The sequence below is a fragment of the Cinclus cinclus genome, chromosome 7 (assembly GCF_963662255.1).
Source record: "Cinclus cinclus chromosome 7, bCinCin1.1, whole genome shotgun sequence".
Taxonomy (NCBI): Eukaryota; Metazoa; Chordata; class Aves; order Passeriformes; family Cinclidae; genus Cinclus; species Cinclus cinclus.
This window is the reverse complement of record NC_085052.1, coordinates 13,439,233-13,459,252: the sequence shown is the minus strand read 5'-3', so window position 1 is coordinate 13,459,252 and position 20,020 is coordinate 13,439,233. Positions and strand designations below refer to the sequence as shown.

Genomic DNA, 20,020 nt, shown 5'->3' with positions numbered 1-20,020 from the left:
TGACCTGAGCAGCTCTAGAATCTGGTGATTTAGCAGGCTGTGAATGGTGATTCACAAGCCAGGAGGGAAGTGGCAAAAAACTAACCTTGGAAGGATTGTGGAGCTGGGCAAGTCTGTGCTTGTATTGTGCTTCTGTGTTGCATCTGGGTGTACATGTGGTAATTAGCTGCTTGATTTATTATTATGTCTAATTCTGATGACAGAAAGCTGCTGCTGTCATGGATATAGCTTCCATCTACCATTCTCATGAATGGAGAAATTCTATAAATTTCAGGACTGTTCCTTGGCAGGAAGATTTTAGTGCCCACCTCCGTGTTGTTAATCATGAGCCAAATATTGGGTGTCAAAGCCATCACTGTTGTGAAAACAGGTGCCAGAGCTGTGATCTATCTCAGCTTTGCTCCTCCTGTGCTGAGGAGTCCATGGATATTGATTCCTGTGCTGTGTCTGGCTGTCTCTGGCAGGTTTTGGAAGTGGTACGGTCCAACTATGACACGCTGACCCTGAAGCTGCAGGATGGACTGGACCAGTACGAGCGCTACTCAGAGCAGCATAAGGAGGCTGCCTTCTTCAAGGAGCTGGTAAGTGCTTTGACTCTGAGCAAGCAACAGCCCTCTTCCAGAGCCTTTGCTTATGGCCTGGGCAGTTGTCTTTGGGGTGTAGCTGAGCAGTCCTATGACTCCATTGGACATTGAACTGCCTCCAAAGACAGGGCAGGAGCAGGATCTGGACAGACACTGCATGTCTTAACATATCTGAGAGCTTCCTGGAGCTCCCTGTGTGGCTGAAGAAGATCCTCCAGGCTGCTTAAGCCAGCACTGGTCAGATGGTCTCTGTCTGTTTTGTCATGGGGATTTGCTGTGCTTTGCAGTGGTAAATTTATATGAGGAGGAGCTGACTGAGCTGACTGCTCCCACTTGGGGTTAATCACGCAGGGCAGCTTTGCTTTTTTCCTGTTGTTAAGGGGACCATGAAATTTGGGACTGGTGAAGCGCCTTCCTGCTCATTGGTTTCCTCCATCGCTCACAAAAAAGGCTTCCTAAGCAAGAAAAGTAAAGGCATTCCCTAGAAATGTCTGTATACACAAGAAGAGAAGACTGATGGTAGGAAGAACAACAAAAATTATACAGCAAGGACAAAAATGAGTCTAAATAATTCAGGTTGGTAGTTACAATTCTTCAGCAAGCCAGCTTGCTTACCCTGCTCCAGAGAGCCCTGATGGAACTTTTCTTGTCCAGCAGCCACATGAGATGGAGGCAGTGTTTTTGTAGTGGCTGGTATGTGAGGGAAGCCTCACTCTTGAATCATTACAGCTTCATCAAAGAGAGGGATCTCTAACTTTAGCAGCCTTCTCCACCAGTCTGAAAACTGATTCTTTCTCCCAACTTTATCCCTGCTGATTGATGAGTAATTGATGCCTGCCTACTCTGTCATGAGTCTCCATGAGTTTAGGCATGTTGTTGTGCATCCCTCAGTCAGCTATGCTCCAGAACAGGCACCTAAATTGGTTTTGTTTCCTTTTACAGAATGCTTTTAGCTCTCTTGGGGTCATTCCAGCCATGACATTGGGTAGTATATGGGCAAAACCACTTTCAATTGCTACTATGCTGTTTTTCTGTGTTCTTTTGTGCCTGATTTTGTCTCTCTGGCCTGCAGCTTGACACAGCTTTCCTGAATACATGCAAAGAAATTTGGCCATAACCTTCCTATGACACAGTCTTCTTCTATTACTGTACCCTGGAAATAAGACACATTCCTGTTTCTGTTGTCATCTCTTCTGTCCCAAAGGCTCCCACCCTCAGCCAGCATCTCCTTCCCTTTGGCCACATGCTTGCTCTGCAGCCTGCATGTCCCATTTTCCACTTGGCCTGGCAGAAGCTCAAGCCAATCATGCCAGTTGATTAAAATTACATTCTCAGTCCTATGATCATCACAGCCACAAAACACTTCAGCTAAAATTATTTTCTTCCTAGACCAATTTCCCATTTTTTTCAAGATGTCAATTTTGTATCATTTAAGAATCTGTTTATCATAACCAGCCCGTCAACTCCCTTCTGAAAATTTCCCATCCAGGTACCCCTGGGACCCTCTCCTCAAGAGCATATAAAAGCCTGAATAATTACTGTATAAATGTGCTGATTTGACCCAGTTGTGAATCTGTTTAATCCACATCTCTAGATGCCCTGAGCATTGGGACCCTATTAAATGTTCTTTACTCACAGCTACAGAAAATCCCCTGCATTCCATTAAGCCGTTCCCTCACCACAGTGGGAAATGAACCTGATAGGTTCTGATTTGTCTTCAGCAAATCCAGTTGGCCTCCCGGCCTCCTTGCTCTGTTTTTCTCTAGGTGCACAGTAACTGATGGCTTTATCAATTGTTCAAACAACTCATCAAAAAGGTCCTAATTTGCCCTGTCCTTCTCACAGCCCCTTCAAACCAGGTACTTGCCTTTTTTACTTCAGCTTCTGTTGCTGGTCTGATGTTGGATAATACCCCTCTACCCAGTGCTTTGTGTTTAACCTCTGAGGTTTGCAGGATTTCATGGAGGGGGCAGAGGGAAGTTGCTGCAATTCTCTTTGTGGGCTGTACCAAAGGAGCAGGGCTGGTGGTGAACTAAAGGTTTCTGAATTCACATTGATCCCATCAGGTCTTCCTGGATAGGATCTGTTTGCAAATAGTTCTTTCCAGATTCTGCCAGGTTTTCTTATCACTATCAGCAAAGGTTTGCATCAAAGCAAACCCTTCTTGGGTGGGGAATGACATATAAGAGACGTTTTCCTTTTCAGCTGCCTTTTTATCTCTCTTTGCTCCCATTAAGTAGGTGAGCAGAAGCTTCCCCTAGCCATTCTGGGGGCTCCTTTATGCTTAGAAATCTTGTTCTCACTCCTTTGACCTGCTTTGCTAATGCACTGCTTAGCTTCTCTTGCTTTGCCTCAGTGCTGCTCTGTCTTGCTAATCCCAAAGAAAGATCTCCTTTCTTCTCCCATTCCCTTTACAAAGCAGTTTTCAAAGGCTGTGGTACTGCAGCCACATTGTGGTGGAAGGTGATGTGCAGATTGTTTTATCAGCTGGGGGTTTTTTGGCATGTTGTGCTACCTTTGAGGGGCTAAAGGAAGGAAGTTAGGAAGTTTTCTAACAGTTTTTATTTCTTTTCCTTTGAAGCCTCAGGGATGTCATTTGAGGTCTGTGCTGCTTTGATAGAATGAATGGTTTAGATACGAGCTTTTGGACCCTCACATTGCAGCTGGAGGAATGTGTGGAAAGAAATATCAGCATCTTTCCAAAACATTCACTGTCATTGCGGTTAGATAGGTTTCATCAGTCTCAACAGTCTGATTAAGGATTGATTTCTACAGGGGAAATTATATTAATCTGGCTTTTAATTAAGTGTAGTAGTCAGTGTACACCTTCTTCCCATTGTACAAATAATTTAAGGGCTGCTTGTTGATTAGGAATAGATTTAATTGATGAGACTTGCTGTGAAATAGAAGTGGTGGTACAGCCTTGCACACTTCCAGCTCTAATGACACAAAACAAGCACTTAATCATGTTTTCCTCCCATGGTTAATGCCCTTGCTTCATTCCTTCTTTCATTTACTCATCCTTCCACAGGTGATGTCAGCATTTTGTACATTTCCCGTTTCTTCAGTGTTTGTGGACTGATAGTAAGAAAACAATTTTAAAGTTCTTCTGGCCCTAATTCTCTGTGATATTCCATAGAGAAGCAAGAGGGAACATGTTCTCTCCTTGTACTTCCTAGCAGAATGAATGACCCCAGTTTCTGCAGTTTTGGGGCCTTTGTGTAAGCCAGTCTGGAGGGATCTGGTAAATTCCAGGCTGGCAGCCAGGCCTGGGCTGCCCACTGCACCAGGATCTAGGAGCAGTCCTGGGGTGTATCCTTATGGAGCAGCTTAGGTAGACTACAGGAAGCTTCTGAAATTTATCCTTGTTACAGACTGACACCTCCCTGTGTAACTGTCTGGTCTTCCAATTCCAAAAGGGAGATAAGCTCTGGCTCCTTGTGCTGAGCCCTGGTGCTGGAGATAACTTGATTTAACTTTAATTTGAGCTATTCTTACCTTTTAAGCAGGTTGGCTTGGGCTGCCTGATTTCTCACAGCAGAAGAAATGCTGGGCAGGGATTTGTGTAAATGTCATTCTTGTGTGTTATCTGCTCACTTTTCTCCCCAGTTTGTGTAAAGGCAGATCCATGTTCATCTAGACTGTTCTTGACCAAAATTTGTGTCTAAAGCTTCTCTTGAAACCTGAAGCTGTCTTTAAATGAAACTAGTTCCACAGTAGCTTCAGGTGAACTCCTCCACTGCTTCACAGCCCATAGGTTTTAAGAGTATCTCTTCTTTTCCTGTGTAAATCTTCTTTGTCTAAATTAGGCAGAGTATTTCTTGCCCCATCCCTGGGGATCTGGATAAATATTACTCACTGCTCTCTTTCTGACCTCGTTTTACATAATGGAGTGTGTTTGCTCTATTCCTTCTTCTCTTTGCAAACTAATCAGGCTAATTAATTTCTTGTGCTCTACCCCATAGCTACAATGTCTGCTAAACCCTGTGTTCTCATTGTGCCACTCCAGCCTCACTTTCTGGGCTTGCAGAGACTCCTTCTTGGAGACCTTGATGTGTATGCAAACTGGGAATCTTCTACTGCCAGTGCCTGACTCCTGGCAGCAGTTCCTGAGGCCAGGAGCTTGTTACTGCTTGTACTTTCTGTTGCTGGGACCCACAGAAATGCTTTTAGTCAGAATAAGGATACTGGCTTACACTGCTTGTAGCATCTGCCCGTTTTCTTCAGGCAGTCACATTCCCCAGGGCAGAGAACTCCCCAGGCTCGTTACTCATGTTCTTTCCTTTTTGTAAGAACTGACTAGATCACTGCATTGGAGCACTTGGTAGGACTGGGACCAAATCCTGTCATTGGGACTTGTGTCTCCTGGCAGCAGGACAGCCCTGTGCCAGCCAGTGTTCTGGAGACCACTTGCAGTGGTGTTTAACACAAGGTACAGCTGTAGTTATCTTGCAAGATGTGGTCTCAAACTATCTGAGGATGGAGTAAGTGAAAAGACACGTAAAGAAGAGAGTTGAGGGGGTGCTCCAAGGGAGCGAAGATGCCTGAGGTCTCTGCCAAGCATCCTGATGAAGGAGAGTTGTGGTTTCTGCAGATGAGATAAAACTTTAATACTTTGTCTTTTAGAGTAGACAACTTTGCTGGCATGCTCGGGTTGTTAGGGTATGTGCAATGGGGGTCACTGGGGCTCATTTCACAGCTTTCCCTGTTAACCTTCCAAGTTTTGATTTTCTTCCCTCTCTTACACATTCTGCCTTTTGGGTAGCTTTCTGCCCTTTGCATGTGTTTATCTCACCAGGGTAGCAAGCAGGACCCATGGCAGTGTATGTGTGTGTGTATGTATGTGCTCTTCCAGCCCCTGGTGTTGGATTCCTCATTATGCATCTATGTAATTCTTCCCCCAGTGCTTTTATAAAGCACAAAACACTAACCAGGTCAGCAACAACCTTATTATCACAGGCTTCAAGTCTCTGGGAACTGTAATCCTGTTGTTTGGATGAGCTTGTGTCAGTTTTGCTTTCTGTCACTGCTGCACAGTCGCTGACACAGATGATGTTTGACTTTGTTTTCTCGTTGCCAAGTGCAGCTGAGACTGAGCCCAGTCTGGGGCCTGCGTGTTTGGCCAATGAATCTGCAGGCACGAGGGGGGGAAGGGAAGCTGCTGTCAACAGGGCTGTCCAACTCTTCTTTGTGCTCTGTGGGTAACCAGAAGTTTGGGTGTCATTGAGGGACAAAGGTGTCTCCTCTTCAGAGACAGTGAGTGAGCCAGCTGCATGTGTATGGCACTGAGAGTACACACAGCTGGCTCTGAATCCAGGGGTTTGTGCCAGTCTGGATGATAATTGGTGTTTACAGCACAGTGGCATGGCCTCTGTCCTTTCCTTCAGTCTGTATCTTTGGCTCTCTGGATTCTGGAGCAGGTCAGAGGCCATGGCACTGCATTAATCCAGAAAATGCTCTCTGGCATTTCAGTGGACATTGATAAAATATGATCTTTAAGCTTCAGCCTGGGAGTGCTCACTTCCCTTATCTCTTTGCCCCAGAACAGAAAACACATCATAGCTCACACATCCACACAGAGCATCTTCTCCCATCTCCGTCTCATTGGGAATTTAGTCTCCTTGCTGGGATGTCACTGTAGACATTCCTGGTTTCCCAAGAAACAGCTGAACCTCAGCATTTCCTTGCTAGGCTGGAGTCTCAGTGAGAGCTTGCTACAGCAATTGCTGGGGAGCTGTAAATGCAAAACAGCTTCATGCTGAGCGTGGAGGTCAGCAGTGTCAAAACTACCAGGCTCATGAGGAGCTGGGAAGAGTCCCGTGGCTAAAATATCTCGTTTTGTTTCTGTCAGGTTCGCTCCATCAGCATCAATGTGAGGAAGAATCTTGCTTTCAACACGCTGAGCCAGGAGCTGCTGCTGAAGGAATTCTCCACGATCTCTTGAAGCAGGGACAGCGTGAGCAGAGACGGGCCCGTGTGGGCAGGGACACTCCAGCTCTGCGGCCGGTCGCCCCTCACCTCCTGCCTGCGGAAAGGACTGTGTTTCTTTTAGGGGAACGCCTTGCTGCTGTGTGTTTGATCCCAAAGGAATGTGTTTAAACAGAACTTGGGCTGAGGAGAGGTGATTGGCATGTTGAGGAGGAAGCAGTTTTTTATGGTGCCATGGGAGTGGGCAGCCATTCCTGTGACATAGCAATGGGAGATTCCCTCCACAGCCTCAGGGAAAATGCACTGGAAACCTTTGTAGCAGAGCTGGGGAGAGCTCACAACTGAAATAATAAAACCAGCACAGCTGTGTGAAACTGTTCTGGGTAGAGATTGCCCACCTGCTTTATGGGGAAAGCTCTCTGGTGGCAAGTGAGGGCTCTTCTTTTCCATCAGCCTGGGTCAATGTGTCCTCCTGTAAGTCAAATCCACTGCCATCCCATTGGGAATGGCTTAGGATTATAAAACAGTTTCCCCAAGGAGCAGGCCTTGCTCACTGCTGTATCTTGAAGTCAGAAGGTGTCCCTTCAACCAAGCCATCGGATTACTGCAGAAGGGGAAGCTTTACCTCCAAGGCAGTTGGCTTACAGGGTCCAGTGTGAGCCAGTATACAAGAACATGGGTCATCAAACAGAGCACTTAGTTACTGGAGACCAGCTCTGCTTGGGGTCGCTGTTGCTTCCAGTAGTCCTAGCTCATCCGCTGTTTCTAAGGTAGATGGACATTTTTAGATGTTTGGTTTTCACGGGACAGAGGACAGGCTGACTCCTTCTGCGCACTCACCTTATTGCCCATCAGAGACTGCTTTGTGACAATCCTCCACTTCCTCACAGGAACATCTCCTTGCACATGTTTGCAGGTGCCTGGTAACCTTCATAAATGAACAAGTCTCCAGTTTTTCCCTTGTGTGTAGCACACAGTTAAAATGCATCTGGGGAAGTAGTGACTTCACTTTCTCACCCTCCTGTCTTCACCAAGAGACTTACAGTCATGGTCTGCTGGGGGCTTCCTAAGGAAGAGCTCTGGGATGATGCTGTGGGGCACAGGCAGACCTTTCCGATCCCAGAGCCAGTGCTTCAGAGGTGCCCAGATCTGGTAGAGCCTGTTTAGAGTGCTGTGTCAGGTTCCCAGCTCAGGAATACACAGCATAAACACCTGTTCCACACCTGTTCCCTGTGCATGCATTTTCAGCTCCTAGCACTGATGTTATTGTATTAGGCTCTGGCCTGACTTGGTAGACTGAAGTAGAGAAGTTATTTACATCCCATATCCACAGTTTTTTTCCCTCCCCCTAGAAAACAGGTGTTTTTTTTTAAAAAAGTGCCTAGTCCTGCTCTTAGCCTTGTAGGTTAGTGTGAGTAATGTGGATGTCATGCTCATTTACTACCATTTTTAGGCAAGGATTTTTTCATGCTAATATGCGTTAATTGTGTTAATGTTTCATCTTACCTGCTATGAGCATGGAAAACTGAAGGCTGTGTCCTTGGCCACCCACTGGGCACAACACCCTATGAAGTCCCTGTGTTTTCCTTGGGAGCACTGGCTTCTCTCAGCAGATGATACTATTCCTCAGCAGGGAATTGTCTGGCTTTTAACAGCTAAGCCAGACATTTATTTGCTTTCTGCCATGCAAGTGTATGGGAATGTATACGTGTCAGAGGGACAGTGCTTAGGAGAGCAGGCAGGCTCCATAAAATCACTGCTTGAGAACAGGCCAGGGTATGTAGAGGAGGCAGCTTCTCCGCTGGAAAATGAGGAACAGTTGTTTGCAGGACATGGTGCTTGTCTGGGAGGGATAGAGGGGGATCTTACCTCTGAGGGAGGAGTTCCTTCTCAGGGGAATTGAGGTGCAGCCCCAGCATTGTGACTTGAGTCACAATGAGTCATCCAGTTGTCCTCATGCCTCCTGTTTTCTGAGCCCATTTAGGCTTAGCCTAGACACATACATTAGAGAGTTTGGGATGAGTCTGCTTCTGACTCTGCAACCTCTGGAATTCTCAGCTTCTCCCTCTGGGCTCAGCTATCCTGTCTCCCTGAGGATGCTCCCTTGCTGGGATGATCATAGAAGCCTAGGCATGCATGAGATCAGTTCCTGAGCCCAGCCCTCACCCAGGTCTGAGCTGGGGAAGACTGTGATACATGTCCTCTTGTCACACTGTCACTGAACCAAGCACTGTAAATGGATGTACATACAAACCTAGAGCTCAATAAATAGCAGAGCCCTGCCTGTCCAGAGTGTGCAGCATTTGTCCTTCGCAGGAGGGAGAGTGGGGTGGTTGTGGGAGTGGCCCTGTCACCATTTGGTGGCACACTGGCTGCAGCAGGGCTATCACCTGCCCTTGGGCTCTTCCTGCCTGTGCAGAGGGAGGTTGAGGCTACACAGTGATGCTTTGTCCTTAGTTCAGTCTGCAGGTACCATCCAGTAGTCAGCATCCCTCTTACGTGTTCCTGTGGCTGGCACTAAGGAAACCATGAGCAAGGCTGAGAGCCCAAGAGCGAGGGATTCAGGGACCTGCCTGTGCATGGTGTGATGCTCTTTGTTGCTGGTGTCAGCAAACTCCTGCTCACTGATTCTGCTGCATGTGCGCCTGCTTTGTGAAACACCCTACTGCTATTTGTGTTTTGAGGCCATCTTGAACTGAGCAGAAAGTAATTTAAATCTTAATGTTCAGCTTCAGGATGTGTGTGACACCCTCAAACTTTCCTGTATCTGATCTGAGCAGGTGAGTGTATTTTGTTATATCTAATTCATAACTCTGTCTGTTATTGGAAGAGCTGTTTCTGAGGCTTGGGGAGTGTGGAGAGAAATCGGATTGCTACCTTTAAATTATGCAGCAGCTGCAGGGAGACAAATATTTTACAAAACAATGATGTGGAAAAGAATTGAATTTGAGCTAAACTTTGGGGGGAGTTGCTAAGAGTTGTTTTGTAAGTGTCACCAAGATATTTTTGATCTCTTTTTCCTTAGCTCTTACAGGTCTTATTTTTTATGCAGGCTTGAGGGAGAGGCAGCTTCTCAGGGGCAGAGTCTTCCCTGCACGGGCCAGCAGCTCCAAATGGTGCTTTGTGTGTTCTTTAGAGCTGCCAGGAGCAGGTAGTAGCAAACTCTTGATGATGTACAGCAGTCAGAGGGTAGGGTGCACCTTTCCCCACCTTCTGTTGTTTGGTTTGCAAACCTCTTTGTCCTCTTCCTTGTCATGGCTATTGCCTGCTCTGGTCCCATATCCATGGCACAGGGGCTATCCCTCTGCTGGGTCGAGCATGGTTGTGGGGTGTTTTTCTCTTCCTACTTGAAGGATTGGACACTCCCTGCTCTGGGGTCCTGCCCACTGTTGCATGGTGGATATCAGGAGAAATCCCAGAAAGAGATGTCTCCTGAACTGCACTTGCACAAGGGATCAACTCCAGTGTGCTCCACCTGCTTCCCCACGCTTCCTTCTCAGGATGGAGCTGCTCTTCCCTAGCTCCCATTCCAGTAGAAGGCAGGCAGAAGGAGTGGCTGTTCCCTCTGCCAAGTCACAACTGGCAATAGTGTATATTGGGACAGTGTGGTGGCCAGCAGTCAATGGTAAGACTTACAGCTGGCTCTTGGCACTCAAAAGCAGTTCTTGGTGTCAGCACTTAGGCCTTTTGGGATTCTCATCTCCTGTAGGGCTCTGTTTTCACATTTGGTACTTGTTGGTATGAGCAGGGATGTGATGGACAAAAGTATGATGGATTTTTTTGGCAGATGAACCATTGCAATAACCTGAAAGGAAAGGAAAATCCCAGGTTAGGAAAGTGTAGGGGCCAGGATAAGACATACTTTTCCCCTGGTGACAACTTATTAATGCCTTTGCTGATGCTTTCGGGGGGAGGGCAGACAGAAAAATAAGTGATGAATGAAAGTCTCGACCAGGAGTCTAGAGAAGGGCTGCTGCAAGGCTGGTTGGACCTGGAGGTGCCTGGGGCTGCAGAGAGTCCTTTGTGCTGATCAGAGCCCTGGTTCTCCCCATCTACAGCACAGTGTGATTGTGCCCAGGGGAACACTGATCAGGCAGAGGGGTGACCCCAAATACACAATAGGCAGCACCCTCGAAGGAGCATTGCTGAATGCTGTTGTCTTTTTGAAGCTTCTTTGGGCCACACTGGCAGGTGCTCTGGGATGCAGAACTCAGATCTGACCCAGCATGGCTGTCACCCCTCAAGGCTGTGACTGCCTGTGAAGAGAGCTGCTCAGGATGGGGCTTCTCCAGCCTCTGCCCTACAGCTGCAGACACGCTACTCAGGACCAGCAGTTTGTGCCCAGAGGAGCCCCTGCTCTCCAGGACAGGATGGGATTCCCCTGGAACCCCCAACATCTCAGCCCATCCCAGAGGGGCAGAACAAGCACAGGGTCCTGTGCTGCCCTCTCCCAGCTTGGCAGCCAGAGCACAGACTGGGCCATGCTCTGTAGCCTCTGCTCTCTGTACTGTCCCTCCAGGGCTAATTGAATCATGTGGCTGGAAATTGAATCCAATTGAATAGATTAAATGAGCCGGGCTTGCTTCTCACTGCAGCACAGCTCAGAGCCTTGCCAAGCTGCTGCCAGAGGCTGGGAGCTCCCAGGAGTCCCATGGGGGCAGGAAGGGGTTAGGGAGGCTGCTGGGAGATGGACACTCGCTGCGCTGGGCTACTCCAGCTCTGCTGTGACAGATGAACTCTCAGCCATTTCTCAATGATGTGCAGCCTGGCTGTGTCCCAGCACCCACAGGTCACTCTGCTACAGGCATACAGAGGTTGGGTTGGCTCGTTTCCCTTCTGAAGCAATTAATGACTAATTAGCTGGAGCTCCCCTGCTCCAGGGTTCAGCCAATGTACAGGGGCTGGGATGCTCTAATGACCTGTGGCCGCTCAGGAGTTCCAATCCTGTTGTTCCCCCAGCCTACAAGTGGAGCAAATGATGCTCCAGTAGCACCCATGGACAGCACCCCAGCCCCATGTCCTGCTTGTGGCCCCCTCTGCTGCAACCATTGCCAGGCCAGTGGAATGGGATGGGCAGCTGAGTGCTGAGACCACAGTCACAGCAGAGACGTCCCCTCCCACATAGGTGAACTCGGGTCTAAGGCCCTGCCCTGGCAGAGCAGGAGGACATGTGTCCGCAGTGTGGCCTCGCTCGTGACCGAGGTGCACATCTGTTCTCACAGCACACCTGAGCTGCTGAAAGAGTCCCTGGTGTGGCATCCAGCATGGCATAAATGAAGGTTGGAAATAGTATCTAGTTCCTCTTTAATTAAAACCTGAGCCCACAGGCACTGAGCACACAAACATGAGATGCTTTGTAATGCTGGGAGGGCTTGTGAGACTCAGGGTGTGTCCTGAGCCCAGGAATGCTCCAGTCTCCTCTCCCTAGACCAAGTCTTTTATTCACACAGATTTTGTATCTGTTACACTGAAGTGGCAAAGAAACATTCCGGGTGGACACAGAGACCCCTTCCCCTTCAGCCTACCCGGCAGTGAAGCCATGCTGGGGAATCCCTCCTTGCTGGAGGCATAAGAAGAGGCAGGTGACTGGCTTTCGAGGACACAGAGTGATGCAAAGTCCTTTCTCCCTCCTGCACACCCATATTTCTCACACCTGCTAGTTTGCATTTGACAGAGGAGTTCCCCTTCCTCCTGCAGCATTCCTGCTTGCAAGGCTCTCCCAGCATCTTGCGGCATCATCTGTTCCTCCTCCAGCTTTGCAAGATTTTTCAGCAGCTGAAATTCCCCCCAAGTCTGAATCACACAGTGACTCTCACCTGCCCATGTGTCTTTGCAGGGTGGGCTAGTGGGGATGGGAGTAGCCCTGCCCTATGTGTGTCCTGGCTGATGTCCCCATGGGGCATCACCTCCCAAGGACCTGCTGGTCTGCTGTAGCTGTCCCAAGATCCTAGAGACCCATCTTTCTGCAGAGACCCAGGAGCTTGTCTTGCTCTTGTGTCACCCAGATCCATTTCCTCTGCAGATGTAGTAAATATTGTGGTTTATTCCTGAGTGAGGCCATTTCCCCTGCCTGGAGTGCTCCCCAGATAGTTGCGTGGTCATGATCATCCCTGTTCCCGATTGGGGGCCTGTCTGGGTGCTGGGAAGGGAATAGCCCCTGGTGCAGAGCTGCTCATCTCCATCTGCTGGCATGTTTGCAAGAGGTGAAGCTGGTTTAAGGAGCTCCTCTGTTTACCCACTGCCTCTGGAACCAGTTCCTGGGTATTGCACCCCTTGTCCCAGCTCAGGAGCTGCCTGGGAGTCCTCTCTGCTGTGGAAGCAGAGCTGTCCCTTGTTGCCAAGTGTAAATCTGATACCAGAGACACCAGGTGACCACAGCCAAAATAGGACTAATGGCATCTGCTGGGAGCTCATCCTGAGGACTGCTATTGATGACCATGGCTTTAAAATACTGTTGACAGTGTATAAAGCACCGTGATATCGAGCACTCAACAATTACATCTCTGTTTGAAATTTCCTAAAGGTAGGCTCAGGCTCCTGAGTCCTGCTCTCTGCTTTTTCGATAGAACTAATAAGAATGGAGATATGCAATTAGAGAGCATGCAGGCTGGTAGGACAGATCAATGCCTTGTAGTTACCTAATGAAGTGTTAAATTATGTCTTTCCCTCTCCCAATCATACCCACCCCAAGCTGCTTGCAAAGGTCCTGGGGGAGAGGTCCCTGCATTCCTCTAGCCCTGTGGTGCAGACCCAGGCGCTCCTGACTCCTCCTCCAGGGTCATCAACTTCTGTGGTTTGGGGCTGTCTTGGGTTTTGTGTTGAGCCTAGGATTTTCAGCAGGGGAGAGTAGGGACTTGTGGCCCCAGAGCTGCAGTGTCCCAGCAGGGAGAAGGAGGCACAGATGAGCTGAAAGGATCAGTTCAGTGTTGCAGGGTGATGTGCTGTCCATACTTTCCAGCCCTTCCCACCCGAAGTGTCATTCCTGGCTGCAGTTTCACTGGGGAGCAGCAGTAATCTCATGCAGATGTCCCTTATCAAAGCTTTGCTGTCTCTGACAGGGTGACAGATAGGCCCCTTATGGAACATGCCTTGTGCCCGGGACAATGTGAATGGGTGATTTCCATCATGAGGATGTCTGAGTGGTCCCAGGGACACCCTGTCTCCAAGAGGCACACAGCCTGGGGTGCACCTCATGGGGCAGCACCATTTGTATCCCCAGCCTGTCTCCCTATGTGCATTTCCTACTCATCCCACTCCTCTCCTGGCTTTGCCAAGTCCTGGGGCTGGTTTACATGGCCCTGTTTCTCTCATGGCTGTCTGCTGCTATCACAGAGATGAGTTTGGGGAGCTGGGTGCATCCACAAGACCCCTGCCTGCCCTAGCAGGCTCAATCCATCCACCTGTCTGCCTACTACACTTCCCTGGGCTTTGGAGTATGGGCTTCATGGTTAGCTGTGCCTGCAGAGCCTGTGCCATGTGCTGGTGATCTAGAGCATGGCCCTTTCTCCCAGTTACCCCTTGTAACTCGGATCTGTGTTCTCAGGAGCTGACAGAGCTCTTTCTATCCTCTGGAAATAGTTAATCCAGTGACATCTTCTGCAGTGCAGACCACCAGCTCTGCCTGCAGCTGGCTGCTGCCCATCCTGAACCTGGTGATTACTTTTGTGGTGGATGTGGCCAGCAGCAGCCAGGCTGCACAAGGCACACTTTGATTAAAGCCTCAGACACTGCTTTGGTGATTTTCCTCAGCCTGGACGGGTCTTTTTGCATGTCCCAGTGAGATGGAGACGTGTTGCAAGGGATGCTCAGCATTCTGGGGTGACTTTGTTGCCATGCTTGTCCCTGTCCAGACATGTTCACCAAGGCATCATCACCCAGTGCACCCACAGCAAGGCACCTGTCTAGGTCTGAATAAGAAGGCAGAGACCAGACCCATTCCTGCTTCTCCTACCCTGGAAACCTGCAGAACCCCAGCTCCCAGTGCCCAGAGGAACATTTAGGGGAGAATGTTATATTTTTCCCAAGCAGAGAAAGGCTCAGAGGCTGTGAATCCTGGCAGAATGCCCACCCCTCATGTCTGCTAAGGAAAGAAGCTGTAACCAGCGATCAAGTGAGTTATTCCCCTTTTTCTTCACTGTGGGGAGGGTGGGATATGTCAGCCTGGGCCTGGGGCTGCCCCATCCTACCCTGTGGTGGTCACCAAACTGCCTAGCTTCCCTCCCCTCCCCAGCCTGGCAAAGCATCTCTTGCTTGCCTGCCAGAATAGGAGCACTTAGCTAGGATAAAAATAGCCATGTTTGCCTCCCAATGGACCAGGGATGGCAGAAGGTGAAAACTTCCTTGTGCAGCTCTGCTGGGCTTGCCACATCCATAGCAGGATGGACCCTGAGGAAGGTGAAGTTGGTGGGTGAGCTTGGGCATTGATCACACAGTGCTCCCAACCTGCTTCCCTGGGACACGGCTGGTCCCCAAGGGCAGCCAAGAAAACGTGGCTAAGCACGTGGTGGAGAGGTTGGAGGAGGGAGGTGGAGGAGGCCAGGGAGCAGCAGGATGGACAAGCCCAGAAGTGCAGGGGATCTGTGGGCTGGCCAGGATCCAGCTTTGCTTGTCAGGCTAAGCAGAGGGGGCACTGCCAGATCTGTCCCGGGAGTTTCCCTCCAGCCAGTCAGTGCATGCAGGCTCCGTGCATTGGCCGGGCCACAGGGAGGGCTGGGGGAATGTGTTTAGTTCTCCAAGCATTTCTCCACTGCGTTTTCCTTGCTAAATGGCTCTTATTTTTAGATCCAGGCAGTTGCTAAGCATCACTGCCTCGCTAAGGCGGCTTCTTTCATGGCTTGACACCAAAGCACGCTGACAACACGCTGCCTCGTGAGCATGGCCCTCCCTCCTTGCTGATCTGGATTCCCTTCTGCCCTGCGGCTCCTGTGTGCCGAGCTGGCACAGGGATCAGGAGGGATGCTTTGCCTCCTCCCGCAGCCCCTGCTCTCCTCTGTCTCTACATGGGTGAGAGAATGAAGGGAGGAGCGCTGGTAAGCGATGGGAGCTGGACAGCCCCTGAGATGTGCCTAGGACCCCTGTCATGGTGCAGACAGTCAGTACTCAGGCAGTGGCATGACAAAAGCCCCTGGCTTTGTCCATGGAAGGGACTCTCCAGCACAGTCTGCACCCCCCGGGGATGGCGTCGTGCACAGATGGCAACAAATAACTAAGGGCAGCAGCGGGACATCAAGTTCCCAGTGCCAGATGTACCGGTGGGCTGTGAGCTCCTCTCTTGCCAGCGCCGTGCCTCTGGAAGCCTCCCCAAGTATGCTGCTGCTTCAGCCTTTCCCTGGGGCTGCAGGAGATGGGGGTAAAATCCTGCTAAAGACCCCAACCCTGCATGGAAAGCCGTGCTCGGGGTGGGGACGGCGGTGGGACCCGTTCCTGTGCTTGGCTGCAGGCAGGGGGACCTGGTCGCCCTCCCCACACCTCTCCTGTATCTCTTGACCCCTGCCCATCCCCTCCGTCTTGGACCGATTTCTCATCCAGCTTCTCCCCCCAGGCGGAGATACAATAGCCCCGCGGGACCGGGCAGGGCTGGGGTTCCCTTTCCTGGGGTTCCCACGGCGCAGCCCGGCATGGGCACTGACACACAGGGCTGGGGGGACCCTCGCTCCCCCGCAGTGGGCTCTGCGCCCCTCCTGCCCCACGCCTTCTCCATCTCTGTCCCTTTCTCTGTCCCTGCGCGGTGCCTGGTGCCCGGGCTCTCCCGAACCGCCGGAGACCACACCTCGGTGCAGTCCGGAGCAGCTCCTTGCCTCTTCTCGGGAGCGCCCCCGCTCTCCGCCCCCCCCCTCCCGTGCCTCAGTTTCCCCGCGGCGGCGGGGCCGGGCTGGCGGTTCCCGGGAAGAGGCGGGGAAGGACGAGAGGGAGGGGGCGGCCGTGCCCAGCCCCGGCGGCGGCGGCGGGGACCGGGGCGGCTGCGCGCTCCTGCTGCCGTGCCGAGCCGAGCCGAGCTCCCGGCACCGCCGGCCCCTTGCCGCTGGCGCGCTGAGCGGCGCGGGCGGCGGGGCGGGGGGAGGCGGCGGCCGCGGGCAGCCCGTGCCCGCCGGCGCAGCCCGTGCGCCCCGTCGCCGTTCCCCCCGCCGCTCGGCGGGGCGGGAAGATGCGGAGCAAGGGCAGGAAGGAGAGCCTGTCCGACTCCCGCGACCTGGACGGCTCTTACGACCAGCTGACGGGTGAGTGCCGCCGCCGGGGAAGGTGCAGCAGCCACTCGGACCACGGCGCGGGGCGGTCCCGGGCACCCGCTTCCAGCCCCGCTGAGCCCCGCTCCCTGCCCGCTCCGCTTCGCCGCACGCCGTGCTCGGGGAGAGGGGGAACGGCCGCGACCCCGGCGCTGGAGCAGGGGGACAGTCCCGACCCTCGGGGGGAGGATGCTCCTGGGACTATAGGGCTGGTCCCAGCGTGCAGAGATTGTCCCGAAGCAAGGAAAACGCCCCGGACGGGGGGGTTGAATGCTTGGATCGCTTTTGGCCGCCCCCTCCCCAAGTTCACACCCCTCACTGGTACGCCCAAGCCCCTCGGGACACCAGGGTCTAGCGCTGGGCTCTCTCTGCCATGCCTTGAGCCCCCGCTGCATCCTGGGGTGGCACAGCAGCAGCCGAGCAGCAGGTTCCCAGGGAGGACAGGTTCACTTCGCTCAGAAAACCCCAGCCAACACCACGGTGCCTGGTGTCTTCACCCATCACCCAGTGTCCCCTACAGCATGCCTTGAGACGTCCCGCCCCTGGGCGGGATAGCTGTGAGACAGAGAGGATTAAGACGACCCATTTGTGACCTATTGTATTCCCCTTCATCCTCTGCCCCATCAAGGAATTGCGGAGCGTCCCACACCCCACAGCATCTGTCCATCCCTCGCACCTCATCTTCCAGTGTCCGATAGGGAAGCAGCTGGGCTGGAGCTGGCAACACCCCTCCTTCCCCACGTGCTCTCCGCAGATCAGGCCAAATCCTGTCTCCTTTCAGGGCCTCTGTCGCAGCAGCTGTGAAATGGGGCAGCAGTTCCCACCTGCCTCCTGGGACCCACGATGGAGCTGAACCTTCCCATAGCCAGTGGGGTCCGGTGTCCTTGTGTCGCAGGCACTGTTGAGTGTGCACAGGCAGCTTCCCCGAGTCCCGGTGATGCTTTTCCAGCCGAAGTCTGGAGTGGATTTCAGGATTTGCTCTAGAATTTCAAATAGGTGATGGTGGTAGCAGAGCAGGACCTCTGCTCTGTTTTCCTGAACAGCCCCACACATGGGAAATGCTGCTTACTGTCTGCCCAAACGTGCTGCAGGGAAGATATTTTTGAGCTGTGTAGGAACTTGGAACCCACACACAACTTTTGGTTTCTCCGGTAACTTTAAAATGTCCATATGGATTTAAATCAAAGTTAAAAATAAATTCCAGTCTCTCCAAGACTGAGACCTTTCATGCCTGGGCTTACCTCTGAGCCAGCTGTGCAGCAAGAATCTGGATGGAGTGGAACTGTGCCACCATTCAAATCCCTGCCTGCAGGGATGGGGCTTTGGGGAAGTCTTTGGGGAATTAGTCTGGAAATACCTGCCCCATTTCCCAGAGCGAGAAACAGGCCCTGTAGGGCATGTCACTCATTTCCCATCACTGTCAAGTTAGTGAACTGCCAGGGCAGAACCTGCAGTAGCCCCACGGAGGGGAGGGAGCTGGTCCCAGTGGCAATGATTTCCTCTGCGCTGCCTGAACACACTGAAGCTGACCCCAACCCCACCCCCACCCCCCCACCCCCCCCGTGGAGAGAAAGTTGTCTCTCTCCCAGGAAGTGTGGCAGTGATGCAGGCAGGAGAGGGGATACAGCCTTAATGCTACGGAGGGTTTATTAGCTTGACCCCATGCCTTCTAACCTGGTCTTGGCTCTCCTGATATCCTGGAGATGTGGTGAGGAGCTGGGACCTCCATAGGGCTGTAACAAAGCTCTGGGGTGAAGCTGGCAGTGCCTGTGTGGGCTTAGTCTCTATCTGCAGACAGGAGGGTTGCCACTGGCACCGGCTGTTTGGTAGCTCAGCTCTGCTTGGGGTCAAGCACGAGCAGTTTGGGGTGTTCCTGCAGCTTTGGAGACCCCTATCCAACAGGATGTGTTAGAGTTTAGAGGACATCTGCCATGCAAGAGCTGTTAAGGAAGAGATGATTTTGTGTCAGGCAAGGAGACAACCCCACAGCAGCTCCAGTGAGAGCTGGTGTGTACAGGGACAGCAGTCAGTCCTGCTGCTTCCCCATCACTGCTTGAAATCAGGGGTGAGAGCAATGTGATTCCCACCTATGCATGCCTAGAGAAGGGCTGGCTACCCCACTTCCAGAAGGAGAGGGGCTAAACAGGAAGCAAGACCCCCAGCCATGCTCAGGGTAGAAACACTCCACAATGTCCACTCATTCTTAAATTTAAAAAGCTGTTGTAAAGGAGGGTGCAGTGACTGTCCCCACTCCCTGCGGCATCTCCAGCGCTGCCCAGCTGCCCCGGCTCTGTGGGCACGTGGATGTGTGTGTGAGAGGCCCGAGTGAATGAGAACTGCCTGCGAGTGAGCAGCGGGGAGAGCAGCAGCGCTCCCTGTGCCGGGGGAACGCGGGCAGGCTGCGCGGGGGCGAGCCGGGGTGGACCCTCCCTGTGCTGGCCCTGGTGTGGCAGCACGGGGCAAGGGCAGGAAGCTGCCATGCCTGCCTGGCTGCAGAGCCTGCGGCTGGACGCTCACCTGGGTGTTAAGGAGAGAAACGTTTAGGTTACACCACCAGGAAATTAAACTGGTCCATTTCTGGGATATTTAGATGACGCTAGCGAGAAATAAAAGCCATCCATAAATTACATTATTCCTCCAGCCTCTAATGGCATGAGCGATTAGTGTGCAAGCAGAGCTCAGAGAGCCAGAGTCTCAGGACTGCTGTGGCCATGGCTCTCCATCCAGAAGAAATGGGAATCCAGAGCCACTTTGTACCGAGAAGTGCAGGTACTGCACCCCTGAACCTGAATGCTGGCATTGTGAGAGGTGAGTGACCTTGGAGGAGGGGTTCCCTCCTGCCTGATGCTCCACAGAGATGTGTGGGCATCAGGGCTGCCTTAGCTCCAGATCTGGAGCGAGGGTGGGTGGCCTGGGACTTGTCTTACCCCATTGGACAAACTCCTCCCAGCCATGCTGTATCCCATGAACGGGACAGCATGTGCCAGCACGGGGTCAGTATCTAGGCTGTCTGGGGTAGGGCAAAGCCCCTGACTGCCTTTTGGAAAAAGGAGGGATTCATCTCCAGGGCTGTTGGGTCCCCATAAAAGGGTTAGGAGGCTCACTTTTCACCCTTGTTTTTTCACCCCTGATTTTTTCCTGATGATCTGGGGACTCGAGCAACCGCTATGCTCCACCCCAAAGGCAGCCGCAGCACTTGCAGGGTTGAGCAATTGCTATAGAGATCATCTGCAGAGCTTTGGGATCCTCCTGTCTCCAGAGGCACAGCTGATGGATGGGGACTTC

The 20,020-nt window shown here is 51.9% G+C and overlaps 2 protein-coding genes across 11 annotated transcripts in view; both read left to right on the top strand.

Moving 5' to 3' along the window:
* The window catches only part of ARMH3 (armadillo like helical domain containing 3), a 123,450-nt gene extending 114,697 nt beyond the window's left edge, over positions 1-8,753 (top strand). For all 4 annotated transcript variants that reach the window (XR_009933349.1, XM_062496308.1, XM_062496309.1 and 1 more), the window contains 2 exons: positions 465-581; positions 6,436-8,753. Coding sequence is in view for 3 of the 4 variants with exons in the window: in XM_062496308.1 (XP_062352292.1) it covers positions 465-581; positions 6,436-6,528 (210 nt within the window). In the remaining variant the exon portion in view is untranslated. The remainder of the gene's footprint in view (positions 1-464; positions 582-6,435) is intronic.
* A 7,862-nt stretch (positions 8,754-16,615) lies between these two features.
* The window catches only part of KCNIP2 (potassium voltage-gated channel interacting protein 2), a 42,216-nt gene continuing 38,811 nt past the window's right edge, over positions 16,616-20,020 (top strand). For 4 of the 7 annotated variants that reach the window (XM_062496975.1, XM_062496970.1, XM_062496967.1 and 1 more), the window contains exon 1: positions 16,657-16,729. In XM_062496975.1, coding sequence (XP_062352959.1) covers positions 16,657-16,729 — 73 coding nt within the window. Of the gene's footprint in view, positions 16,730-19,446; positions 19,544-20,020 lie in introns of those variants that run through there. The other 3 variants (XM_062496978.1, XM_062496971.1, XM_062496973.1) reach the window with 2 other exon arrangements.